This window comes from Ochotona princeps, chromosome 3, assembly GCF_030435755.1.
Source record: "Ochotona princeps isolate mOchPri1 chromosome 3, mOchPri1.hap1, whole genome shotgun sequence".
In the NCBI taxonomy this organism is placed as follows: Eukaryota; Metazoa; Chordata; class Mammalia; order Lagomorpha; family Ochotonidae; genus Ochotona; species Ochotona princeps.
Genome location: NC_080834.1, coordinates 13,498,078 through 13,525,709, shown reverse-complemented (window position 1 = coordinate 13,525,709; position 27,632 = coordinate 13,498,078). Strand labels below are relative to the sequence as shown.

Sequence of the window (27,632 nt, the reverse complement as noted above, 5' to 3'; positions counted from 1 at the left end):
GAAATAATCACCAGAGTTATTCAGAAGGGAAAATAAATATTGACCCAGGACAATGTCTTTATTTCTCAGTAACTTATTAACAAATGACTCCAGCCTGTGGAAAGAAAATCATAATTCTACGGACCTTTTAAATCCGCCGGGAGCTCTGAATATCTACCTGTTTTTTCTAACCTGTTTAATGACTCTTACAGCTCTTGCAGGCAGCATTTTTTCCCTCACTTCCTTGCTAAAAATGCAGAACCCAACTGTCGTGTCCATGCTTGTGGCTTCCTGGTCTGTGGATGATTTCCTGGGCGTCTTGGCAGTGACCATCTTCATGTTTTTGCAGTGGCCAAACGATATCCCTGGCTACTTCCAGGCTCTGTGCACCACCTCTGCCATAGTGTATTTATGCCAGGGCCTCTCCAGCAACTTGAAGGCGACTCTGTTAGTCTCCTACAACTTTTACACTTTGCGCAGGGCTGTGGGGAGCCACGCAGGCTCGGGGAGCTCTGGCCGGGCGCTAGGCGCGGCGCTGGCGGTGTGGGCAGCCAGCCTGGTGCTCTCGGCGCTCCCGCTGTGCGGCTGGGGCGCCTTCGTGCGCACATCCTGGGGCTGCCTGGCCGACTGCTCCAGCTCCTACGTGCTGCTCCTCTTCACGGTGTATGCTCTGGCCTTGACGCTGCTGGCCGGCTTCTCGCTGCCGCTCACCCCCCAGTTGCTGTGTTCCGAGGAGCCAGAGAGACTTCTTGGCAACTATCAGGCAATTTCCCGAGGGGCTTCCACCCCCGGAACCCCTCCCTCCGGGGGAAGAGCGCTTTCCCTGTCTCCAGACTGGGCTATACGGTGCGCTGCGGAAGGCTCCCCTAGCTCGGACAAAGTGTTCGGAGCGAGGCTGCCCGCTGCGGCTGGAGCCAGCAGGCGGGAGCACCGGGGGACTCTCTATGGCACCCGGAGCTACACCGTGAGCATCGCGCAGAAGCGCTTCGCCTTGATCCTAGCGCTGACCAAAGTCCTCCTTTGGCTACCTATGATGGTAAAAGTGCATAAGTGCATTTGTTCCGTGTGTGTGTGTGTGTGTGTGTGTGTGTATGCGCGGGCGCGTGCGCCAGGCGGCTTCGGTACAGTTAACGGCCACCAATGTGATTTGGGGGAGATGCCACTTCTGGGTGAGCCAAGAAGCTTAGACTGCTGAGCTGCTTGTGCAGAAACTGAGAATAAAAGGGAGCACTTTCAGTCGCGGGCGACATCCCCGGGGGTAGGGAATGTTCCCTAGATCTGTTGTGACAAAGGACAGCAAAATCTGGGTTCTCCTTTCTTGCCTGATGGGGACACCGCCCAATCTCTGCCGGAGGGACGGGCGATCTCAGTTCGGGAAGGAGAAAGGGCCCAGAAGAGTTTCTCCCTGCCCCCAGGGATGAGCCTGGGGAGATGTTGAGGGGAGACCTAGAGATGCTCCTCGCTCCTCTGTGACGTGCCTGGGCAGAGGTTAAGGACTGAAGAGAGGATAAAAGCCATCTGGAGTGCCTGTGGCAGGTCTCTTGAAAGCCTGACATCCCCCTCGTGAGTCCCCTATGTCCCAGCCTATGCTTTCCAGGCTTGAATTGACAGTGCGCACAGACCTACCCAGAGCAGGTATCCCCAAAATTCGGATCAGGCAAAGAGAGGCGCATCTCAGCACTTCCCTGGAGCTCACCCCGGCAGAGCTTCTGGCTCTCAGTCTTGAGACAGAAGCAGTGCCGTTGCAGGAAGGCAAAGCTTGGCAAGTGGAAAGTGGGCGTCTGGGTTGGAGCTCAAGTTCTTTCCCCCTTGCAGATCCACATGGTGGTCAAACACGTGGTGGAGTTTCAGAACCTTCCGTTGGAGATCCTCAGCTTCCTGCTAACCCTGCTGGCCGCCGCTCTAACCCCCGTGTTTGTCTTGTCCAAACGCTGGACCCATCTGCCCTGTGGCTGCATCATCAACTGCAAGCAGAACACAATCGCAGTGACATCTGACGGAGAGAAAAGTAAGTCCGGATGTTCTGACGATTGGAAGCAGTCTGTATGCAATGAAATACACAACAAAAGTGGTCTATTGACAAAGCTGCCCATGCAAGGGATGAGGAGGCCAAGGACAAATGTAAATGGTAAATAGAAAACAGTCACAGGAAACCATTCTTAGACAGCAGCTGCAGTAAGGTTCAAATAAGATAGGTTTTAAATAACCCCGTGAAGTGCTTACACATTATGTGATTATCTCGGATAAGAAAGGTAGAAAACAGTGTTGGTTCTGCACATGTTGGCATTGTCAAAACCCTGAGATGTTGATACCTGCCACAGCTCCCAGCCCGAAATAATTGCTGTAAGAAGGCTGTTTCTAAAAGACACCGTCAACTCTCTGAAAACAGTTTCAAACTCATTATGTTACAGCCGGGATGATTCAGTGAAACACAGAGAAAACCATTTTCATGATTTTGTTCCTTTTATCCTTATATTGGAGTTTCAGAAAATTTTAGGAATTAACTAATCTGAATGCCTAAAAACAATTCCAAAGCAAATTGTAAGTGTATTTCCTGCCATTACAAACACACTTGACAACAAAGGCCACCTTCTTTTGCAAGAAAACACAAGGTGTCAGCTTGTCTTTGGGTGTGTAATTATAAATCAAGCCAAGCTGGATGCTTTTTAATTTTTTTAAATTTATGTTCTAAACTGTACCAATAGGTAGGAATGGGAGGCATGGTCTATTACAAAACTCTTTGATATTATTGTTCCTCCAATCTAAGGGGGAAAAAATGAAGCAAGAGCTGTATGTTTGTATCCTGCCAGAAAGGAAAAGGATTGTTTCAGACAAAGACAGAATGTTCTACCATTTAATCAATCTAAGAATGTATGAGTATGTGTTGAACAAACAGTTCCATTAATTAGACTTTGCTGAGAATAAGCAAGTATATTATTCTGTGCAGAGAAGAAAGGTTTAAAAACAATCCGTCTCAAACTGTTTTATGGTTGTAAAATTTGCAGAATACCAAAGTACATTCTGTGTGCAGTCAACAACAGAGTTTTTATTATTATTATTTATTTTATTTAACCAGTTATTCATGCTTGGATGTATTCTATGCATTGATAAAATGTAACATTTAGAATTTTAAATGTCTAAAGATTTTTCAAAGATAGGAATTTTTATTGGTAATATCATAAAGTTTTACTGTTAATAGATGCCACAATTACCTTTGTGTTTAATCAAAGAAGTTGTTAAAGAACCAAAGAACAAATAATAATGATGTGTTCCTGGAAATTAATATCCACCGCAACAGACACAGAGAAAATAAACACACAAGTTATCACTTATAAACCTAAAGGTACAGTCTAACAATTGTTAATACTTGCCACTGAGTTAGTGAGTCAGTTCTGTCTCATATAAGATTATGAGGAGGAATCTTAGGCCAGAGAAAATGAAAAATCTTAGAGAAGGGGGTTAAAGAGGTCATTTTTAAGGGGAACGCCCACACCAGTGCTGACAACAAACCAATGCAACAGACGAACCATCGCAGATGGCTTAGGAGATTCTCTTCCGTCTTGCACCTGACATAAAAACCTACGGTAGGCTAGATGCTTCTAGATCAAATGGCTCCCATTCCAGGCTAGGCCACAGGGAGATTATCGAGGTCTGTAGAGCTCCCCCAAAGTTTCCTTCTACGAGGTTTGAAACCCCAAAGATGGCTGAGCCTCAGATAATCCAAGTGCTTGAAGAGATTCAGGACCTCATTTCTTTAGGACTATAGCTCTTGTTTTATGTTTAAACTTTTCCTCCTAACCAAACCAGGATCACCAACCTCCTGCCCTTTTAGGTTGCTCATCAGGGAACTCCAGAAGCAAGGAAACATGCATTTTTTTTCACAACCCGTGTTTATCAAGGGTGCAGATTTCAAATGTAAATACGTAAAATTCTACATCTCAGCTTTGGCGAAAAGGAGTTGAGAGGTGTGTAACCAAAAATTAATGTCATTACTAGAAAGTGATTTGTAAAAATAAGAATTATCTATTTCCATTAATAATCTGCACCACTGGTGCCTGAAATCGAAGTGTTCTGAGAAAATATATAAATATTTATTACAGGAAGCTCAGGTGGCAGGCACAGAAGATGGGTATGGCTTTCAGACTAATTTTGATTGAGTGACATAATGGTTTCTTTTTTAATTAAACAATCAATCAGATATTTTCTTTCAAGTTTGGAACAGACAGCCATTCCCAAATCGTGGCCCACTGCATTTTCCATTAAGGCCCATGTAACTGCTCTGTCCTCCAAAGTCAGACAGCACAAACAGTGCTCCTTGTTATAACTGTGTGGAGCTCAGCACCTGTTCCGGATAGCGAAAGGGAACTTTCCCATTAGCTGTAACACATGCCTTGCCTTTACTGATTACTAAAGTTATTTGACTGGTTCCTGTACATATTTGAGTTTTTAATTAATAAAAATGAATACAACAAACATGTTGTTTGCACTTAAAAGCAATGAATTTAACTCATATTCTAATATTTTCTTTAACACAGGCTTTATCATTAACCATGTAATTTTTTAATTGTCTTATGATAGAGTTTAGTAGGCACTGGGATCTCCCCTCCCCTTCCTGGTTTCTCTCCCCTTGCCTCTGTTCTCCCATCCATGCTTACAATGGGTGTCTTCATGAATTATCATACCTCACTGAGGTGTCTCCCAACAATGTAGTTATAACCAGTAATAACTTATTGTGAGTCCATCCTTGCAGTGCATGAAGGACAACTTACTTCTCTGTTTCCACCTAGGAACACATTTATTTCTGTTTCATTTCCATAATGTATCCCTTTGAGTACAGTCCACCACAGGGAGAAAAATAAATTAAAAATTAAAAAAAATAGAATAGTGAACCTTCATCCACATGAAAACAATGCACATATAACAAAGGTGTCAATGTGATGCTAGGGTGGTGAAAAAGAGTGTCCAGCATCTTCTTGAGGAAATAGACGCCAGAGTGTGTCCACGGCACTAACGAAGGTACGATGAGGACTAGATCCTAGTTACTTATGGGCAGTAGCAATAACAGTGGTAAAAGGGACATTAACAATCTCAGGTGACTGGGCCCGGCGGCGTGGCCTAGCGGCTAGAGTCCTCGTCTTGAAAGCGCCGGGATCCCATATGGGCGCCGGTTCTAATCCCGGCAGCTCCACTTCCCATCCAGCTCCATACTTGTGGCCTGGGAAAGCAGTCGAGGATGGCCCAAAGCTTTGGGACCCTGCACCCGCGTGGGAGACCCGGAAGAGGTTCCAGGTTCCCGGCATCGGATCGGCGCACACCGGCCATTGTGGCTCACTTGGGGAGTGAAACATCGGACGGAAGATCTTCCTCTCTGTCTCTCCTCCTCTCTGTATATCCGGCTTTCCAATAATAATAATAATAATAATAATAAAAATCTCAGGTGATTACAAGCAGTTTCTTATAGATGATTGATTAATGGTTTACATTGCAAGGTCTTATTACAAAGGTTATAAAAATATGAATTTAATAAAGTAGGATTCATAGATAAAATCTTTAGATTTTCATTGCAGTACAATCAACAATCACAAAAACATGGAAGCAATTTAAATACCTGTTAACAGAGGACTGGATAAAGAAACTTGCGTCGTCTACACTATGGAATACAACTCAGCTATTTAAAAAAAATGAAATACAATTATGGCTAAATGGGCCAAACTAGAGAGCATTATGTTAAGGGAAATGAGCCAATCCCAAAAGGTCAGATATCATATGTTTGCTCTAACTATGCTATTTTTACCATTTTTCCTAGAGGTTCCCCCCTCACAGCCAATCTCTACTCAATCATTGTAGTCTCTGTGACAATGGAATAACTTTTTATCTCCTTTAGTGCTCTCTGCAAGGACTGACCTATCATGTTAAGGAAAGCCATTAGCTAATGTCATTGGTCATATGTCATAATAGATGTACTTTCACTGACTTAGAAACAGAACATCTGGGTCATTCTGCTTCTTTGGCCATAGTTGTCTCATGAATCTGATTACAGTTAAAATAATTTCATATCAGTTAGTGTCTCTCATTTAAGAATAGCCAACTTTAAGTTCAAATCTTTTTCACTGAGTAATTTTAGATAACCCCTCTACCTCTATCAGTCTATTTTCTCAAGCTTAAAATAGGACCAGTAAACCTCCATTGTGTGGGATGCTGATGTGATACAATGATTTATGTGTATAACCTGGCTTGGAATTTTCTATCGCATCATGTCTCTTTCAAAGCCTGCTTTCTTCTCAGAGATTACCGCAGATTGCCACTTGTACCCTGTAACTTGGAGGCAATTTTCACTCATATACTAATGTACTCTTTAAAACTGTTTTTTTTAAATTTTCAGTTTATATCTTTCAAAGTAACTATACAAATTTAATGAAGTATTCAGTTATAGGCATCAATTTTAACAATGTTAATCATAACATTGAGATCTTGATAAATTATTATGGCATAAGTATTTGGAGAAAACTCACCAAAATTTAAAATATTCTTTTATTTCACTCACCTTGTAAGTTACAAATCCCAAATTAAATTTATTGCACCATATTATGAGAAAAAGTAAGTAGAACTATAAATGTGACAGTATATAAATTATGAACGTGCATTTATATCTTTCCATTTCTAACAGATTTTTTTTTCATTCTGGCTCAAACAAGAAATAGCTCATTCTGGCCATTTTCTGTCAGCAGTATTGATGTGTAAATCTTTGGTTCTGGGAACTTTTCAGTAATAGAATCAGCATGTGAATGACACCAATGTGTGTAATAAAATGAATAACATTTTTACCTATTATTTCCAGTAAGTCACCATACATACACGACAAGCACAGACTCACAACAAAATGACTGATTATGACTATATTGTTTTGGGCGACACCTCAGTGGCAGCATGATGGACTTACAGAAGTTCACGGGAGAACCCACTGTAAGACTGGAAGGAAAAACAGAAGGGAGGGAGAGAACTTGGGGAGGGGGAAGGGAGACCCAGTATCATAACTGTATCATAAAATAATAAAAAATTTAAGATTCCGGAAAGAAAGAAAAGCTGTGTGACAGCAGGTTTAATTGTAATGTATAAACTTATAGACATAGTGAAATTAACAGGTTTAAAAGAGACATATATGTTGGTGTCAACAGCAGAAAAATTCTTAAAATATCAAAGTTGCTTAATAATTTCTAACCAAATGAAATTCAAATATATCTTATTTCAAAATAGTGTACAAAACAGCTGATAGACTCAAAAGTGTAAAACTAAGTCTATTTCAGCATTTTCTAATTCATTTTACTTGATAAGATTGATATTTATGGATTTTTACTTGAAAGTCAAATTTACAGAAAGATGGAGGAAGAGACATAGATAGAGATCATCCGTCTGCTGGTTCACTACCCAAAATGATGCAACGGCCAGAGCTGAAAGTCAGGAGCTTCTTCTATGTCTCTGACTTGGGCACAGGGTTCTAAGCCCCTCATCTTTCATTGTCCTCTCAGGATGTTAGTGGAAAGCTGGATCAAAAGGGAGAAGTTGGTGTCCATATGCAATGCAGACACCCCAGGTGAAGGAGCCTAGCCCTTATTTTCTTTAAAAATTTATTTATTTATTTATTTGAAAAAGTTACGGAGAGATAGAAAAAAATGTTCCATCTACTTGTTCACCTTGCACATGTCCGCAATGGCTGGAGATGAGCCGATCCGAAGCCAGGAGCTTCTCCCAGGTCTCCCATATGGATGCAGGGTCCCAAAGACTTGGCCCATCCTCCATGGCTTTCCCAGGCCACAAGCAGAAAGCTGGATGGGAAGTGGGGCAGCAGGATTCCAACCAGTGCCCAGGGAACAGGTTGACCTGTACTGCCACAGAGTCAGCCTCAATAGTTTTCTAATTTACAATGAAATTTTTGTTATGTAAAACTGTGTTAAAGACAGAGAAGGTTTAAAAAATAGTATCTATTTTGAGTCCTTCAATGGTCAATTAAGGAAGATTAAGTGGAAACCGATGAGGATTTGAGTTTAAAGCAGAAGTGCTTTGCATAAGTGAAAAAGAACCAAAGATAGGTAGTTTTAACTCTTAAGCTGTAATTCCTACTTATATTCATAGTATGTAGCCAACTACTGTTTATATACCCTTTACTAACCATGGTTTTTTTGTCATTTTTTCTTAGCCAGGAGAAAAGGCTTTGAATTCAATCTATCATTCCAACAAAGTTATGGAATTTATAAAATAGCACATGAAGATTACTACGAGGATGATGAAAATTCCGTATCCTATCACAATTTGATGAACTATGATTGTGAAACTACAAAAGACTCTCAAAGAGGCAACTGTAATATCTTCAATACCATAAAAGTTGAAATCAGCACCACACCTTGTCTGGACAGCTCTGCACTAAAGGGCATTAACAAATGCACAAATACCGACGTCACAGAGGTCAAACAGGATTCGGACAAAGAAAGGAGTCTATTTTCTGACAAAAGTGAAAGTGTTATTAACTATGAAGAAACCGCCTTTTTTGACGCGCCAGAGAGAAGGCTATCTCATGAAGAGAATCAGAAACCAGATCTTTCAGATTGGGAGTGGTGTAGAAGTAAATCAGAAAGAACACCTCGTCAGGTACAGTAAAGGTTGTTCTTCCTGTAAAACTAAAAGTGACATTAAAATTATGAGACTAAAAAAATTATAACTTGTATATTTTTGTTCAGTCAAATCAAAGGTTAACCACTTGCCTCAGCTTCAATAATATTATTTCAAGTTGTAGTCTGAGGGACTTCTTAAATTTTAAAAAATAGTTTTACATTTGCATTTAAAATATAGACACATTTGGAATTACAAGTCAACTGAGATGTTTTGAGAAGGGTATGTATACATTTTAACTTCAATTCATCTTCTATTTAAATCTCTCAAAATTCTTGCTTGTGAGTTAGCTAACTAAGCTAAATGAATTGAATTGTAGATTTTCCCTCTCCTCTGTGCTAAAAGTATATCAGATATTCTGAAGAGATATGTTGCTCTTTATGTACAGGTAAATCGTTATGCAACTAGAAATGAAGGGTGTGGTCCTTTGAGCTATACTGTTAGCTTCCCTATCTGTTCTAAAAGAACCAGTTTCTCTCAGGAATCCAGCAAAGGAAAATAAGATTTATTTCAGAATATATCCTGGTGAGCCATTTCGAAATGTCTGGGTTTTATTCCCAGCTCCAGCTCCTAATTCCATCTTCCTGACAATGCAGAATCTGAAAAGTGATTTGTGACGGTTCAAGTAATTCTGTCACCATAATCCATATGGCAGTTCCCAATCCTGGGTTCACTTTGTCCAGCCCCAACCATTGTAGCATTTGGAGAGTAAACCAGAAGGAGGGGTCCTCTATTTTTTCTCATTTGATAATCCTTCTTTCCCTCTCCCCCTCACAGCCTCTGTCCTTCTCTTGTGTGTGTGTGTGTGTGTGTGTGTGTGTGGGCACATCTATCTACCTTTCAATTAAACAAATAAATACAAATTTTGAAAGTGAAAGTCTTGGTGATAGTTTAGGAAATACAGTTATCTATACATAAGGATGTGAAAATAGTGCACACTTAACACAAAACTCCACTGTCCTTTGAGAAGGATGAACTATGCTTCACCTACAATTTCCATTACATAAAAAAGTGCCACATGGAAAGTATTGAATATTGAGATATCTTTCTCCTATAAAGATCTACTTATTAAATATTAACACCTAACATATCTAATGAACAAATAATTCAAGAGACTTATACAAAATGATGGCCATGAAAAATGATGACTTAGGATAAATTAGAAAATACAGCATTCAGGAAATGCAAACCTTCCTATCTCCAAAGACCAACTGAAATTAACTGAAATACAACCATAAGTTTTCAAGCAATATTAGCAAATCCTGAAACTATATACTGATATTGGTATGAACTTCCTTTGGTCAGGCTATTTTATAGAATTTAAATAGCAACAAACTGCAATTAGGGCTCAAACATTTGTGAGAACTTTTGCTAAGACCCAAGACAGATTTTAAGTCCTACCCCACTCTGCAGTAGGAGTTCTTGGTGATTTATGGGACACTCTGATGTTACTGTTTCTTTTTTCCAACTGCTTTCTTTGCCTTGAGAACGATGTTAACATAGACATGTTAGATGGCGATACATTGAAAACTGGTAGATGCAGCCTGTACTCTTTGGAACTCTTCCTCATTTGATTTTTCTTTTTTTATGGCTATGGTTTCATTTAAGCCCAGTGAAAAATCTCATACCTACGCAGACCACCTTGAACCATGTGTTGCTTCTCAAGCTTTTGAAAAGAGTAGATTTCATTTCAGTTGTATTAAATTATAACTGTATAGGAATTTTTTAAAACTGTATTAAGCGAGCTGTCCATTATTTTTTTAAAATTACTTTGCTTCACTTCTTTATTGGAGCTATGTTATTAAATGTATTATCAGTTTATCCAACTGAAAGCTGTGATAAGAATAATAATGTAAAATCAAGGTTAAGATATCTACAAATGATAGTGGAGTAGTTTTAGTAGATTAAAATAATTCCATAAATTTCTGAGTTAAAGGTGTTTGTAGATTGAAATGTAATGTTACCTGGCCACACAAAATTGTTTTGTTTTTTTCTTGAACTCTAGCAGAATTCTAAGTGGCCTATAATTTAAAAATACACAAGGAATCATCAGAAATGTCTGTTTTTCAATTGGGAAGTTTTTAAGGTGGGCCACAGCATGACTATTTCTGAAGTGAGGCCATGATTTCCTAACCACCCCAGTTTTTCAACAATGAATAAAAATAACTGGACTTATAAAATAATTTAGTGATTTGCGGGTGAGCAGTCATACTATTTTCCTCTTTTACTACTTAGCTCATACAATTATTCAGTTTCTGTTTCCTTTTTGGAGTTCTAAAACCTGACTCGTTTATTAAAGTAAATAAGAAATGAAGACATGCTCTTCTCGTGGCAGCTAAATACACTCTGTTATCATGGCACTTAACAGATGACAGGTCCTTCTCTGTGCTAGTAAGATATAAGTTGAATCATTCTGTAGCAGTTCTTAAATGGGGCTCAAAAAAGGGTAGAGTCTGAATTTACTAGAGAATCACTTAGCTTAAAAGAGGGGGGGGCCTGAGAAGGAATCTTGGGTCTTTTTGAAGAAATTAAGAATAGCAGATGAGCAACAGCCAAGCATGCTATTTCAAAGCTAATGTTTGTAAAACATGTAAGATTGTATGTTACATATGCATTATGTATTTTGTGGCTTAAAAGTATTAGAATGAATATGTATGCAAACTTGTGGACATACATCAGCAATAGCGTCAAATCTGTGAGAAGCTAATTGACTCATATACCAGCTTTTATATGTTCAAGTAGTTTTATATGTTCAAGGAGTACGATATTAAATTCATGTAGATTGTAAAAGCTAAGTGTGTCAAAAGTAAAAGGAGGTGACTATAAATATAAGCGTGGAAAATAAAAATATAAAAGTAGACCAGAACTAATTTAAAACTCATCTGAAAATCAAAGAAAATGTAGACATTTTACCAAAAAAAATACTTTTCTGAATCAAAGACTGTTTCTTTCACTAACAGAGTTCATTAGCTTTTACAGTTGTTTTGAATGCTCTTAATTCTTTAATTTGCATAGACCTCAAATTTTAATGTGCATGCACATATAATGGCAGTTATATTAAAATATAATTTGTCAGTTGGTACAGGGGTACAGGGGAGGCCCAAGATTCTACATTGCTGATAGACTCCCAGTCGATTCCTATGCAAAACCAAAGTCCTGCCTCTGGTTAAATTCCCCAGTTGGTTAATATTTATATTAAAATAGAAGAAACACTTTTCTGACTATAGTCACTAGAGAATGGTTTTAATTTAAAGAGTAGAGCAAAACCTACCTCTAGTTAATATATGTCCCATAGAGAAAAAATAGGACTAGAATGTCCCAGCACATGCATTCTGTCCTTTTCCTAACAAAAAAAGAATGCATTCCCTTTTAAAACTATTCCAAAAGATGTTTGCGTCCCTGTGACATTGTTTAACTGCAGATGCCTAAACTTATCTCTGAGTAATTTTTGACATTTTGAATGGAAATGACCACAGTGGAAAAATCCACTCATCATCTCCTGTTTGGAGCCTCCAGTCATCCTCATACAAATGACTAGAGCACTGATATTTTATTTTTGACTACATCCATTTATTTGAAGTGGTTAGTTCATTACTCTCTATTCAGAAACCTAATTTTTTACACTACTTTCTTTTAAAAATGACAATATTTTCATGTTTATAAAAGCAATATACAATTATTATAGAAAATTTTCGAATGGACAATAAGCAAAGAAAGAAAACAGCAGATAACGGCAGCCACCTAGACTGAAACACTGCTTTCATTTTGTCATATCAAATGTTAGCTTGTATTATGAGATACATTTTCACTCCTAATGAAAATAGACCCTGCTGTACACATTGTTATGAAATCTTCTTTTTTTCCAATTAGCAGTGTGTTTTCAGATTATTTAAATTGTTGAAGGCCGTTCTGTCACTACCTGGTAGTTTAGAGTGGCTATTGAGTGTATGCTGAAAATTCATCCATAAATGCAAATTTCTTTTCAAATATTTGAAGTCTTAGAAGTTGAAGCTAAGAGTTTCATTCTAAACTAATGTGTAAACTTCATAATGCATTCTGTGACCCTCACAGAATGTGAGGATTATTTATTTTAGTGAGCTGACTGGTCTCTTTCTCTAAATCCATGGATATTAAGCATTATTCCATCAAATCATGTGTGGAATTCTGTAATGCATCCTCTTAGCTCAGAATTCTCTTAGCATTCATGGCTAATGTAGATATAAAAGGCTACACATTAAAACCCTATATGTATGGCTTGCATACCATCTGTATTCCCCTACTGACTAGTTACTGCTAGTTGAGTTCAAGTTACTAGAAACTCACTATATTTTTTAAATAATTTAAAGTGAATTAATTGTAGGCAAGCTATTCAGTTGCACAAATAGTACAGAGAATCCCAGTTCACACATGTCTTATCAGACTCTCCAATGATGTTAGCATAAAAATAAATCAGATTTGAGCAAATAAATCAATTACCCATAGACTTGGTTTTGCCGGTTGTCTTACTAGTGCTCTATTTCTGGTCCAGAATCCACCCCCTGAGCAAATATTACAGTTATTGTTACATTTCCTGAGGCATTTCCAGTATTACCAGAGCCTTAGCTCTTCTTTGCCTTAAATGACCGAGTCATTTTTGAGGACTACGGCCCAGGTTTGATTGTTTCTGTAGCTGGATTATCTTTCTATTGTCTGTTTATCACACTGAGGTTCTGCACTTTTAGAACACAAAATATGAGCTTTTGTCCTTTCTCGTGTGTCATTTCGAGAGTTGCCCGAGGTTTTTACATCCTGTAGTGATCATAAAAACTGTGATCACTCTGATAACTATGTGTATCTGGTGGGAATAAGTTTTAATATTATGCAAATGTTGCATCTCACACCAAAATCCTATCCATAAATTTCAGCCTTCCCTGTTGAATCTTGACTGCAAAAGTTTTACTTGATGAGAAAAAGGTTTTATGTGGTGTTAGCTTATTCTTTCCATTATTCCTTATATAATTATTGTTCCTATTATTGTATAAGGAAAAACTAGCTGTTCCTATCTCTTTAGTTATGTCAGCATGAACTTAGATTTATTGTCGTTTATAGGTTAAAAGCTATGCTGTCATTATTTGTTTTGTGGCTATGGTTGTCCTATTTTTTTTTTGTTTTGTTTTCTTTTTCATGCATTTCTTATTTTGTCCTTGCAAGTACATTTATGTTGCTTCCTGTTCCTATTCGATACGTAATCATTAGCATTTCCTTGAATTCTGCCAGCACAAGATTTTTGTTGAATTTTTTGTCATTCATCCAAACTGAACAAATTTTTTAGTGAACTTTGATCACTTTAATTGAAAATTAGTATTCAAAAACAAGAGACCAGCTGCTAGATGTGCTCATTGCTGCTGGAATGTCTTACCCCTAAACCCTATCTCTGAAGAGAGCTGGAAATTATACATAGGTATCTGCATGTATCCAGGTATATTTCTATGTCAATCTCTTCGTATAAATAATTTAAAGCCGTGTGTTGGTACTAATTACTACAATTGCAATTAACTACCACAGAGTTCACGTAAGCCTCTCTTTTCCTACTTGTGGTTTCTGTTTGCTGGCACATATTCAAAAGCCTGGTATTACACATTTTCCTATCATTTTCTGACAGTGTTACATATGAACAAGGATTTTAAATTCTAGTTTCCAGAATGGAATATTAAAGTTCAGACACATATATTGACTCATTGAGTCATGAACAAATTGAAAACAGAAGGCAAGACTCAATTTTCAGTCACTAAACCATATGTCATTTAAAAAGATATTAATTATGAGGAATATGCAGATGTGCTAACAAATGGACAGTCAACCTTGAGCCCAAGGATGCACAGACAGAGTTGTTTATGATTCTTATGTAGCTAGTTCAGCAACAGAAACTGGTGTTGGGAAACAATTGTTCCCAAGGACTGAAGCCCAGACATGAGCCTGGGTCCCGGAAGAACAGTTCATTTCAAAGAGTGTATTGAATTTTCTTCAAACAATTGCATGACACAGAGAATAACTGATTCTAAGAAAACATTGTGCGCTGGCCCTGATTGTAAAAGAAGGAAAAGAAAACTTGGGGTGTTTCACAAAGAAATATGCAGATTTTGTTAGATGAAGAACTCTCACCTTTTCCTGATGTTGCTGTAGGTGTGTATGCTATTATTTTGCCAGGAATAAGAAAAGTAGAGTAGCCCCCACTGTTATGCACAGAGAACACCCCATAGTTTCACTTAGGTGTGGCCAACTACAGTCCAAAATCATTAAGTGTATTATTCTACAAATACGCAATTCATGGCTTTAAAGTTGTGTACCATGTTTTTAAAGTACAGTGAAAAAGTGCATAGTTTTGTTTTGTTCTTCCCAGGATATGACTGAGCCCTTTCTCCAGCATCACTGCTCATTAGTCTATTGGTAACCCTGTATATCATCAGATCTGCTCTCTTGGAATTACATTTTATGTTCTATTTATCCTTATTTTGCATAATAATGGCACTCATGTACAAAAAATAGTGATGTTGGCAATTCAGACAGGCCTATAAGAAGCCACATATTACTTCCGTTAAGTAAAAAGGAGAGAGTTTTTAATTCAGTAAAGAATGGAAACCATGATATGCTAAGGTTGCCTATATCCATGGTAATAACTAATATTCTGTTCACAAAATTGCTTGTGTTGCTACTACACCTCAAATTGCAAACGATTCAGTGAGGATAAGAACTTAGTTAAGGTGGAAAAATATCAAATACTTACATGTTGGTATGTAGGAAACAGCACAGTGTATGTTTCAAATTTGGTACTTCTCTGGGGTTTCCGTTATCTAGTAGGGGGTCTTGGGAACTTACATTCTGTGAACAGTGGGGAGTACTGTGGTTAAAATGCTGTTTTCACTTTCATAAAACTTATTTCCTCTGAAGAGAGAAGGTTGTGTTTCTAGGGAGTGTGTATATGGGTGATGTTTCATGCATGACTTCATAATTAGCCACTTCCTTTACTGAGATCCAATAATACTAGTAAGATTTCTAATGAGTATTTTCTAAACAATGTTTGTAATTGTGTACTTAAAAAGAATTGCTGAAGTGCTTGCTGTGTAGGTTTGGAAGACTTGGGAGACCTCATCTTCTAAAGTAGTTTTAGAAGAAGCACTTTTCCATATGTTACATTCTATCGCCTTGTGATGAAAAGAACATTTAACAGAGGAAAGAATGATGCATTATTTTCATCCTCTTTCACTCTCAAAATTCTGCTTTGAATTTTTTTTCAAAAGAGAAGTGAGTTACATTTAGTTTTGTCTAAAAACAATCATCTTACTGCTTTATTAAAATAGCACATGGTTAGTATTCTGAAAACTCAAACAAGGTACAAAAGTATAAAAAAGAGACAAACTAACCTAAAATCATGTTAACTGGAAAGAATCATTGATCCCTATATACACTCAGAGAAAGAGGGCGACATGGAGACTTACTTTATGGCTTCAATTCCTAGAATAGGACCTTGTTTGTATTAGCAACTCAATTAAAAAATGCAGTGAATAAATTAATTGGGTTGTACTATTTTTCTGTACCTATACTGCCTAGATTAGAATGCAGCTCTACCACTTACTGTCTGTCTGACCTTGGGGAAAATACTTGGCATATCTCAGTTTCCTTATCTGTAAAATAAAAATAATAACAATGTGCACCTTCATCAGAAACTTTTTTAAGTGAAATTCTGGGTTTGATTTTTTTTTTGATAGTGTATACTGATGAAACATGCAATGGTTACTAATAAAAATTTGGTATGAATGTTTTGATGTAAAGTGCAAGTATTTTTATCCATTACTGTTTTTGGATGATCAGTGAAAATGTCAACCTAGTGAAAACAGCAAAGAAATTATCAGTTGTGACCTGAATTTCCTCCTCCATTCAATAGGTGTTCATATCAATCAAGGCTTGATCAGGGGAGCAAAAGCAATAAGAATGGTGCGGGTAATAGATTCTTTTTGCACTCGTGGAAAATCCAGGGACATGAATGTTTTGAAGAGGGGTTGAAGGATCAGAGATGGTGTCATCCATCACTCAGTTTGAGACGCTAGGGATGTGTATATGCCTAGTACCAAAGTAGGCCTATTAAGGGGAAATTTACAAAGTGGTCAATGGAAGCTTTCTATCTCTTAATCAATTCAAGCTCCGTGTGATCACAACCAAGCAAGTATCTCACAGCAGACCTGAGGCCACAGTCATCACTGCCCTGGGTCAAAAGGGACAGCTATCTTTGGAGCAGAAGGGAGTGACGACAGACTAGGAGCTCCAGGCACCTCTTTGTTGCTGTTTCTATCTTCCGGTAGTTATAAGCGATGCTGTGTTTTCACCTCCCTAATGCGGTACAAGTTCCTTACTTGACATGATCTAATCTAGCAGCAAACAGGAAGAACAACTGTGAAAATGTAATTGATTTCCAGTTAAGCTACACAGTGCACACATAAACCTTAACTTTATCGAATAATTTTGTAAATGAAATGTATCAAAGAATTTTCTAGGGAGTTTTACTTGCAGTTCAAGAAAAAATTTTTGAGAAAATTCCACTTCTTTACAAAATTAAAGGTTCAATATAAACTGTGTAGAGCTGAATCTTTTTACACAAAAATAAAAATCAACATCATAGCAACAAGGAAGTAATACTGTTTTTTATGACCTATTGAGGGATGCATTTACTTCAGATACTGTTTCTATCATAAAAGCTAAGCAGTGGTATATTATTTTATCATCAGATGTAACTATAAACTAAATTTTATTTGTTTACCTAAGCACACTCATGCAAATATGTCATACAGGACCTGGTACGGTAGCCTAGTGGCTAAAGTCATTGCCTTGCATGAGTTGAGATCGCATATGAATGCTGGTTCTAATCCTGGAGGCACTGCTTCCCATCTAGCTCCCTGCTTGTGTCCTGGGAAAACAGTCAAGCACGGCCCAAGGCCTTGGGACCCTGCACCCGCATGGGAGACCTGGAGAGGCTCCTGGCTCCTGGCTTCGGTTGAGCTAAACTCCAGCCATTGTAGCCATTTGGGGAGTGAATCAACGGACAGAAGATCTTCCTCTCTGTCTCTCCTCCTCTCTATATATCTAACTTTCCAATAAAAAAAATAAATCATTAAAAAATACACATCCTTGTATTTACCTATTTATGGAAGATTCCACATAGTCATACATTTGTATCATGTCAGTTAGTGTTCCCTACTGATGGAGGATCCAAGTAGTATTGCTTGAACATCTTAAACTTTCATGACAAGTACGTTCTAGACTCATAAAGGTTTATTAAACATGTAAAATTTGGGTTATAATTGGTTTCATTTGTTTTCTTGTTGTATTCTCACCATTGATATTTCCATTGTCGTGTGCATACTGGCTTAGGTTTCCAGTTTTTTGAAAGCATATTCCATCAGCAACAATGTTTTGTTGATAAATGAAAGGTATGTGAAGCATTTTATGTCCACAGTTTCCATTGGCAACTTTTAAAAGAATATTTTGTGCTTAAAATAAATTTGTCCAGGGAGCAACTGCTTCACACAATGGTTACATTGATGATTAGCATGCTCATATTGCATATCACAGTTTCTTTGTTTCTTTTTCTCTATCCTTTAGCATCTCGAAGACATTTTAATTAAGCAACTATTAATGTATTTATTTTCATTTTATTTGAAAGAGGCAGCGACAAAACAAAGATCCACTGGTGTACTCCCCAGATGCTCATGACAACCAGAGTTAGATCAGACCAGAGAAGGCAGCCAGAAACTCAGCCCAGGTCTGTCGCACGTTTTGCAGGCACCCAAGTGCCTGACCCATCGTCTACTGCCTCCCATCTATGGCATCAGCAGGAACTGGAAAAGGGCAGCTCAGCGCTGAGCCTCCCACTCCCAGTTTGAGCCAGGTATCCTAACACAGAACAGAAGCACTTTCACTTGCACCCATATTTTGTGACTTTTGATTCCTTTCAGTAAAGAATCCCTAGGTTTCATCAAAAAATAAAACTTCTTTGAGATGATTTTTGCCTAAATGGACAAATACTCTGAAGTTTACCTAACATGATATTTTTCATTAGGTATGAACCAAAAGTCCATAATGAGACCAGAATTTTCTCCAGGATCATACAGCCATTTAAACCAGAATAAGCACAGTATTTCAGAGTCTCTTGTATGTCACTGAAATGTTTCCTAAAAAAAAATTATTCAGGTGGGTGTTTGACGTAGCAGTGATACAACTTCCTAGGACAAATGCATTCCATATTCATGTCCTTGGGTTGAAGTCCCAGCCCCAATCTGAATTCCAGATTTCTGTCATCATATGCCATGGAAGGCAACAGGTGATAGTTCAGCTAGTTGGACACCTGCCACTCTGAGGCAGACTCGTAGTGAATTCCTAGCTGCCTCTGGTTTCAGCTCAGCCAGATTCTGCTCATTGCAGTCACTTAAGGGGTGACCCATAAAACCAGACTTCTCTCTCTCCCTGTTTCTTGCTCTCTCACTCTCTCTCCCTCTCCCTCCTTCACTAAAATAACAAGTAAATAAAATGTTTTCATTGTGGAAGAATATTTTGTATCTCATCCAATTCATCCATTTCAAGTGTGCAATTCCAGGAGTTCTAGTAAGTTCCCCATACCGCTAAAAAAAGTCCTAGAACATTTTCACCAAATCAACAGCATCCAATAAGCCCATTCTTTAAAAAAAAAAAAAAGATTTGTTTTATTTTTATTGGAAAGCCAGATATACAAAGAGGAGGAGAGACAGAAAGATAGCTCTTCCATCTACTGATTCACTCCCCAAGTGGCTGCAATGGCCGGAGCTTTGCCAATCCAAAGCCAAGAGCCCAGAGCCTCTTCTGGGTCTCCCACGAAGGTGCAGGGTCCCAAGGCTTTGAGCTGTCCTCTACTGCTTTCCCAGGCCACAAACAGGGAGCTGGATGAGAAGTGGGGCTGCCAGGATTAGAACCAACATCCATATGGGATCCTGGCACGTGCAAGGCAAGGATTTATTTGCTAGGCTACTGCACCGGGCCCAGTACACTTACTGTTAACCTCTATCTCCGTCACTGGCCCTGGGACAGTCCCACCATGAACATTCCCTAATCTAACACTTGTGCCTGCAGCTTTGTTTCTTCATTCTGGTGTTCTTTCTGCAGTATGATAAACAGATATTCTTCTATGTTTTCACCTTAGAGATTTAGATTAGAGTTTTAGTTTTTATTAGATATGGCAATGGAAAAAAACTATGTGATAATTCAATAGCAACAACACATTTAACTTAAAATTCTCACAGGGTTCCTGGTAACCTATGATGTTTGTGTTCATGAATTTAAACAGAACTGAAAAGTATGATTTTTAAAACATGAGAATGTTAATTTTCATAAATAAGTAATACTCCACTGAAATTAGACAGACCATATTTCTCCAGCTATAGATCTTTTTCATAGTAATTTTAGGTAGTACAGTTCATTTGCCTATTTATGTATCTTTGAGAACATTTTTGCCTGTTATCTGCAAAAGTATCTTGAGGCTATGAAGAGAATTACACTAAACTTATGTACAAACCTTGGAGAATCTAAGTCCATGAACAAAATTTGTCATTTTCGTTAATTAGGACTTTTATTATTTTTAGTAGTGTCATGTGATATCTAGTGTGTAAGTCTTGCATGTGTCAAACTTTTTGAGCAGTTACAAAGGGTGCTTCCTTTTCAATGTAGGTACACACATACTCATTATTAGCATACAGAAACTCAAATGATTTTATCTAACTTGCATTCTAAAACTTGATAAGACTATTCGTTACTTCTGAGACTCCCTTTTTGTTAAAGATTCCTCAAGATTTTTCTATGTAAGCCAACCATGACATCTGCATATTGACATCACTACTTCTTTGTTTCTGAACATAAGCCACTGTTGTTTCATTGTATTAACTTGTTACCCTATCTAGAACCTCCAGGAATGGGTTGAATCACAGTAGGGAGACATGACATTCTTTCATCATTCCTGATCAGACAAGGAAATTATTTCTCCATGAAATTGTTGGCTGTAGAATTTTTACAGATATCATGTACCAAAGTCAGAAAAAGTTTTATTCCTATTTTCCGCAGTTTCTTTTTCCCAGGAATAGATGCTGGATTTTGTCAAATACTTGCTCTGCATCAATTGCTATGCTGATTTGGGTTTTTTCCTTATTTAGTCATGTTAGTATGATACATGTTTCTAATCCATTGTTAATATTGAATCACCCTTGCATTTCAGGAAGAACGGGTAAATATTTACAATGAGTAATTAATGGTAAACCAGCATAGGCCTTTATTTCCTTGTCTGCTCTCTTGCTTTTGAGCAATTTTGTGTTTTACTTCAGTTTGCTAAACATGTATATGGAAATAACAGAATGACATAAGAAAACTTGGGTAGAAAATGTATGAAAATATGGATAGTAATTGTATAATATTGTAAAAAGGATAAAATTCCAAACTGTAACTTTTTAAAAGTGTACTTATCCTTTTCTCACAGTTCTTGCCTTCCTTTTCTCTCTTTCTCTCTCTAAGCCTCTATCCCTGCTCCTCCACATAATCCTAGATGGTTTACTTGACTTGAAGTCCTCAAGGTCTAAAAGTCACCAACATTACTTAAAGATCATCTACATCTGCTTTATTTGGTCCATCTCAGAGTATTCACAAGTTGGTGGTGCAGTTCCAGGTGTGAGGGGAGAAAACCCATGATCTACTTCTGGCTAAAGCAGATAACACAATACAGTGGGCAGAACTCTGAACCAGGCTATGAGACCTGAGTCTGGTGCCAATCGTAGTTCTACTGTCTACATGATGCTGGGCAAGTAGTTTAAGGCTCTCTGCCTGGCACTTCTCCCTTTATAAAATGAGAAATTATATCCCCATGGGTTTTGGTGCTTGTGCCCTACATGCTGCAATATTAACTTAATTTTAAGTTGCATGATCCAGATCATCAACAAACTACTGTAAACCTTGTTAGCAGAGAAATTTTGAGCAACTCTTTTTATATTACAATCGCTCCTTGAGTTCACCTAGAGGTTTACACAGAGCTAAAAAATATTCACTACTCTTAAGAGCACGGAGGCTAAGTCAATTATCAGAGCACGTTTGTGTGGCTATAATGTGTTTAGCTGACATGCTCTTTCCTTTTCAAGTATTTGTGAGGTTTAGAAACTGCCTCTTATTTCCGAATAAAAATCTCCCAACCACCCACACACAGGAATGCAATAATGGATTATTATGATTCCTGACAGCATATGCTAATTCACATTTTAAGTGAAAACAGAGTATGAAAAGAATAGCTTTGTTTTCTGAATGTACCAATCCTTATTATGTAATATACTTAATGTACATATATCCTGTATAGTCATAGGTTGTTTAGGAAAAGCATGACATTCCAATGTACTTAAAACTGTCTTTACCTTTATACAACTGTTACAGTAATATTTTATTTTTTTATTAATGTTTCATTTTATGACACAGTTTCACAGGCTCTGCGATTCCCCCAACTCCTACCCAAGACCTCCCCCCATATTGAATTCCTCCATATTGTTACAGTAGTACAGTTTATAACCTTCATTGCGGGCATGGACCAGGCACAGAGTCCAGCATCTTATTATCCAGATATATTCAACAGTTTCACTGGGAGACCATTCTTGATCTGAAAGCAGAGCTGGCAGAATATCATCCCCTTCAATGAAGGGCCACAACACAACTTCAACAGCAGGGAAAAACATGGAAATTTACAACATCATGAAGTTAACTGACATGGCACTGAGTGACCAATATGTTAGAAAATGCAAAATCTTAACCACATCCTGTGACTACTTCATTGACATCTCAATTTTAGATTATACACAACCAGCTGCTATAAACCTTAAAATGGTTATAGGGTACTATTCAGCTGTCTTGTGTCTATTTTCATTTTTATATTTATCAGATTATAGGATTCAAGCGTGATTTTTACTGAACTTCGTGAATTTTAGGATAGTCCAAACAGGCTTATAACTCTAACAAGCCATATGTTAACGATTAAAGAGTAGAATAGTTTTAGGAGGGGTGTGCAGAGAAATCTTCAGTACCTTAGTGAGGAGTAACTGATCTTTGTGTCCTACCTAGTAAGGTATATGGGAGTCCAAGCTGACTTTTTCCTGCCTGTTCTAAGCTTTCCTTATTGGTCTCTGTCTATCTGATCTAATTTTGGTGGGGAGGGTTCCCGTGCGACATTGATGGTTATTGCAAGAGAGGGTGGGAAGCCAAAGTTGGAACTAAGTAAGGACCAGAGAAAGCTCCACTCCACTCCCAAAGGAAGTTTACTGTTCTGTTTCTGAGGACCGCTCAGGGCTCCTGGCTGTTGTTCCGATGACATTATATCCTGTGAGGGTACAGTAATATTTTAAAGGGTGATACTATTTTGCTCTCTAAACAGTTAAAACATGGTCATATATTCATTTATGTTCACTTGACTTCATTCATTCAGAAAATATTTTTGACCACTTGTCATATGCTAAGCAGGGTTATAAATGACAGAGCAAAGAAAAATTACTGGGAAATGTTCCCACCTCTTAGGAAAATCATGTTCAAGACTCTAACCATACAAGCCCTAGTTTCCCCAAGATAATGTATATAGAACTTTGCTAAAAGCATTTATTTCTGAAGATACTTTTATGTCTTGTGGCATAAGACTTTGTGACATATTACTAGTTTCTCAGAGCCCTAAGAAATCTATAAAACAAATTTGCATTGTATTCTCCTTCCCATTTCTGAAACCAGAAATTTGAAATCAAGATGTCAGCAAGGGCCATCCTGCCTCTGAAGGATCGAGGGCAGGATGCTTTCTTGTTTCACTCATGGGTGCTGGCAATCCTTGGTCTCTGCCCAAAGACAACAGCTCCAATGACTGAATCTTCACATGACTATCTTGGATCTGTGCGTGTTTGTGTCTAGATTCCCCTTCCTATGTAAAGCCATCAATCACCCTAACCCAAAATGATTTCATTTTAGCTTGATATCATCTGCAGAAGCCCTAGTTCCACACAAAGACATTTTCACAGGTTAATATATATACATACATATATATATATGCATAGGTGGACTTAATTTTGGGGTATAACATTATTTGACCCAATATAAGTGTGAAAAATATTAATAGGTTTTGTGTTAACTCCTACTTCTCACTACTATTATTCATTTTCTGTGAAGATTTTTTTTAAATTTTGGTCTGTTTTTTAAATTATTCTCAAATTTTTAAAATGATTTTTAAACCTGCGGGATGCATTGTGGCTTTTGACATAGGTTGTATTCACTTCTCTGTTGTTTTCATGAGTCTCCTTATTTGAAGTCTGTTTTCCTTAGTAGTTGTTGAGCTCAAATATTTGAGTGTTTCCAGTAAAAATAGAATTTGTTCATCTTTTTTAAAAGAGATTTATTTATTTTGAAACAGTAAGAGAGACAAAGAAAGATCTGCCATATACCAGTTCACTTCCCCAGATAGCCTCAATGACCAAAGCTGAGCCAGGCAAAGTCATGAGTCAGGAACTTCTTGGTCTCCCACATGGCTGGCAGTATCCCAAACACTAGGGAGATTTTTCCAGGCCATTCACATAGAACTGGATCAAAATGCAACAAACCAGTGTGCATATGGTATGCTGGCATCATACCAGCATCTTTACTGTCTACATCACAATGCATTCCCCCAAAAGCTGTCCATTAGCAGACACTGGTCACTTCAGAGTACTAGAACACAAGTATACACATATTCCTTTTTGAAACTGAATTTTCATTTTTAAAATGTACACTAAAAGTGCAATTCTCAGTTACATAATTCCTTTTTTCCGAGGTGGCTTTATCTGCTTTGTCACAATGCTGGTCCATACAGTATAGTAATTTTCATTAAGGCAAAGGCTCTTCGAACCCTGTTTTGTACTGCAGTGTGCCTTTCCTATCAACAGTGTTCAGCAGACCCACTTCTTATATACATCCTCATCAACGTTCGGTGTTTTCTGGATCTCTGAGCACAGCCATCCTCAGAGACGTGAGAATCCCGCTACACTTGGGAGTTGCATCTTGCTAATGATTCTGCTGTGCTGCTTGTCCATGTGTGTATTTTCTTCTGAGAAATGTCTTTTGAAGGTTTAATCTGGTCGTTTTTGTTATTGTCTGTTTATACTTCAATGATTCTTAAAGAAGATTGCCATTTGAGCAAAAATACTTTGCAAAATGATTTTAACAGCTTGAGACTGTGTGCCTTTTCAAAAAAAAATGGGCTTTATACTTAGCCAAACCCTGGTAATATGCAATCCTCTAATGCCAATTTAAATGAGCTATCATTTGATAACTCAGTAAAACTTGTTTGCTCATTTTAAGGTAAGGTTAGTATAAGGGAGTGATTGAAATCTGCATTTATGTGGCTATTTAACCAGCAGTAAGACCATTCACTCGTGCTTTGGAATTATATGCTCATCAGAGATGCAAGTCGGTACACATAACAGCAGGCATTATTATACTGGAGGAGCACTAGCGAAGGTTCTTTGAAGAGACATGTCCAGATTGCTGGGGAACTAATACAGAAGTTTTTTCATTATACATTTACTTTAGGATAGTGTGCTCCACAACACTTTGCTCATATTCAATTTCAAAGAGAAGCAATGTTTTAAGTGCTTAGAGAATTTTTTTTCTTGTAACCACACCTACTGTAGGGAAGTTCCGTTTTTAGAATAATTAAACTAGCTCTCCAAATAAAGAAGGTTTAAATTTATAACTAATCATTAACATTACTCATATTTGACCTCCTAATATTTCAGCCAAAATTGTTTTAGAAATGAAATTGAGGTTATTGTTTCCAATAACAAAAATAGCTTCTCAGGAAAGTTTTTAGTGTATTCTTTTCCATTCTTGATGCCCTATTCCAGTTTGCCTGGGTCTGAAGATTTTTGGTATGAAAACATTCCAGTGTTAACACAAGGACTGTCCCAGGGAAGCCAGGAAGGCTGCTCATTCTAAACTGAAAAAACACAACTAGTGCCCATACCACGTCCCCTAATGGACAGACACACGCCGGTCCATCATTAGTAACTCCAGAATTTATGGGTGGTAAGCAGAAGTACAGAGTGTAGGTTAGATCCACATGATCCCTTCTTTCTCTGAAGAGCACTGGCAGTTCACGACCTGGATCTCAAGTCCATGGATCTGATGAGTTGAGTCACCCAGAGGTCCTGTGGAAGTACAAACTGCTGGAGCCCAGGTTTCTAATTCAGTAGGTCTGAATAACAGCTCAGAATCTCCATTTCTAACAAGTCACTAGGTAACACTGATGATGCTGTTTTGGAGGTTCAATTTTGTGAACCTCTGCTCTGAATGTTTGGCATCTTACTCTTTTCTGAGAATTCCATAAAATTCTAAAATAGTGAGTTCGAAGTATAAAGGGATGAATCAACAACATTCTTTTGTAAGAATGTTTTTTTCATTTCTTAATTGCCTCTTGGTGTTCAACACAGATACACCCCCACACAAAATATAAAAGACAAATTTTCCAGCAAGATTTTGCAAATATGTGAAGGAGTTCTCTTTGGATTGTGGAACAGTAAATACTTTGCATTACAGTACTACTGACATTTGGGTCCTCTCACACACATTCAAACCCAACAATGGAAATACCCTTGCTATTTTATGAGTGATTGCTTTCCAATTATCCTTCTCTTCTAAACAGAAAAGAAAATGGCATGTTAATCACACAGTGTGCATTTTCTTTTATCCTATGCAAATGTTCTAATATAACTGAATAATAACAGAGATATTAAAATAATGCCAGATTGCAAGCATGCATTCAATTTTATGTGCAAGTTTTGCCCTTGGAAACATCTATTGCATTTCATTAGTGCACAGATTTTTGCCTTTAGCTGTGGAGGGATGTTACTTCTCATCAAAGAAGGGTGACTGACCGCCCTCATTCAAATGCTGTATTGGACCTGGGAAAGACAGGCCTATTACGCTTTGCAGGCAAGATTTAAATGGCATTTCTGTGGAAGGTTTCCAGGAAAATGAAGCTGGAATAAAAAAACTTTCCCAGTGTGATAAACAAAATGACTCTAATACCCCAATCTAGAGACTAATGCTCAATAACAGTTTTGCTTCTGTCCCCAGCGTTCCGGCGGTGGGCTTGCCATTCCTTTGTGTGCATTCCAGGGGACTGTGTCTCTCCAGGCACCCACAGGGAAGACTCTGTCTCTTTCAACATACGAGGTAAGCGCAGAAGGGCAAAAAATAACCCCAGCTTCTAAGAAAATAGAAGTCTATCGATCCAAAAGTGTTGGCCATGAACCAAATTCAGAGGAGTCTCCCAACACATTGGCGGACACCAGTGTGAAAATACACTTGGAGGTTCTTGAAATTTGTGATAACGAAGAGGCGTTGGACACTGTGTCTATCATTAGCAACATCAGCCAGTCCTCCACCCAGGTCAGATCTCCATCCCTACGCTACTCACGAAGAGAAAACAGATTTGTTTCATGTGATTTAGGGGAAACAGCTTCATACTCTCTCTTTTTACCCACGAGTAATCCTGATGGTGATATCAACATCTCCATTCCAGACACTGTTGAAGCTCACAGGCAGAACAGTAAACAACAGCATCAAGAAAGGGATGGCTACCAGGAGGAAATCCAACTGTTAAATAAAGCTTACAGGAGGAGAGAGGAAGAAAGCAAGGGTGAATAGAGGTCCTTTGGTCTAACAAGAGCAAGAAGGCCCTGCAACCTCAAACTAGCACCTTTGTTCTGAGAACTGATGTCATTTGTTGGTCTGCCTAGGCTTTACTAACCTGTCAATTCTTTTTAGTGCAAACAGTTGGAACTAGTGGGTACACTTAAGCACATTTGATGTGTTACTTAAAGAGCACATACTGTGGTGGTTACAAGATTTTTGTTTCTTATTTGACTTTTAAAAAGCAACCTTTACAAAATAAATTC

At 38.0% G+C, this 27,632-nt stretch overlaps 1 protein-coding gene across 2 annotated transcripts; it reads left to right on the top strand.

Moving 5' to 3' along the window:
- GPR149 (G protein-coupled receptor 149) lies at nt 1-27,624 on the top strand. 2 transcript variants are annotated; one of them, XM_058661165.1, is made up of 5 exons: nt 1-1,015; nt 1,795-1,987; nt 8,174-8,622; nt 26,809-26,907; nt 27,257-27,624. In XM_058661165.1, the coding sequence occupies exons 1-5, from the start codon at nt 53-55 to the stop codon at nt 27,335-27,337; spliced, it is 1,785 nt and encodes a 594-aa protein (XP_058517148.1). In that variant the 5' UTR covers nt 1-52; the 3' UTR covers nt 27,338-27,624. The 2 variants fall into 2 exon arrangements, with proteins under 2 accessions (XP_058517148.1, XP_004598143.2); XM_004598086.2 differs by having other exon boundaries at nt 2-1,015; nt 26,809-27,623.
- The last annotated feature ends 8 nt before the right edge of the window (nt 27,625-27,632 follow it).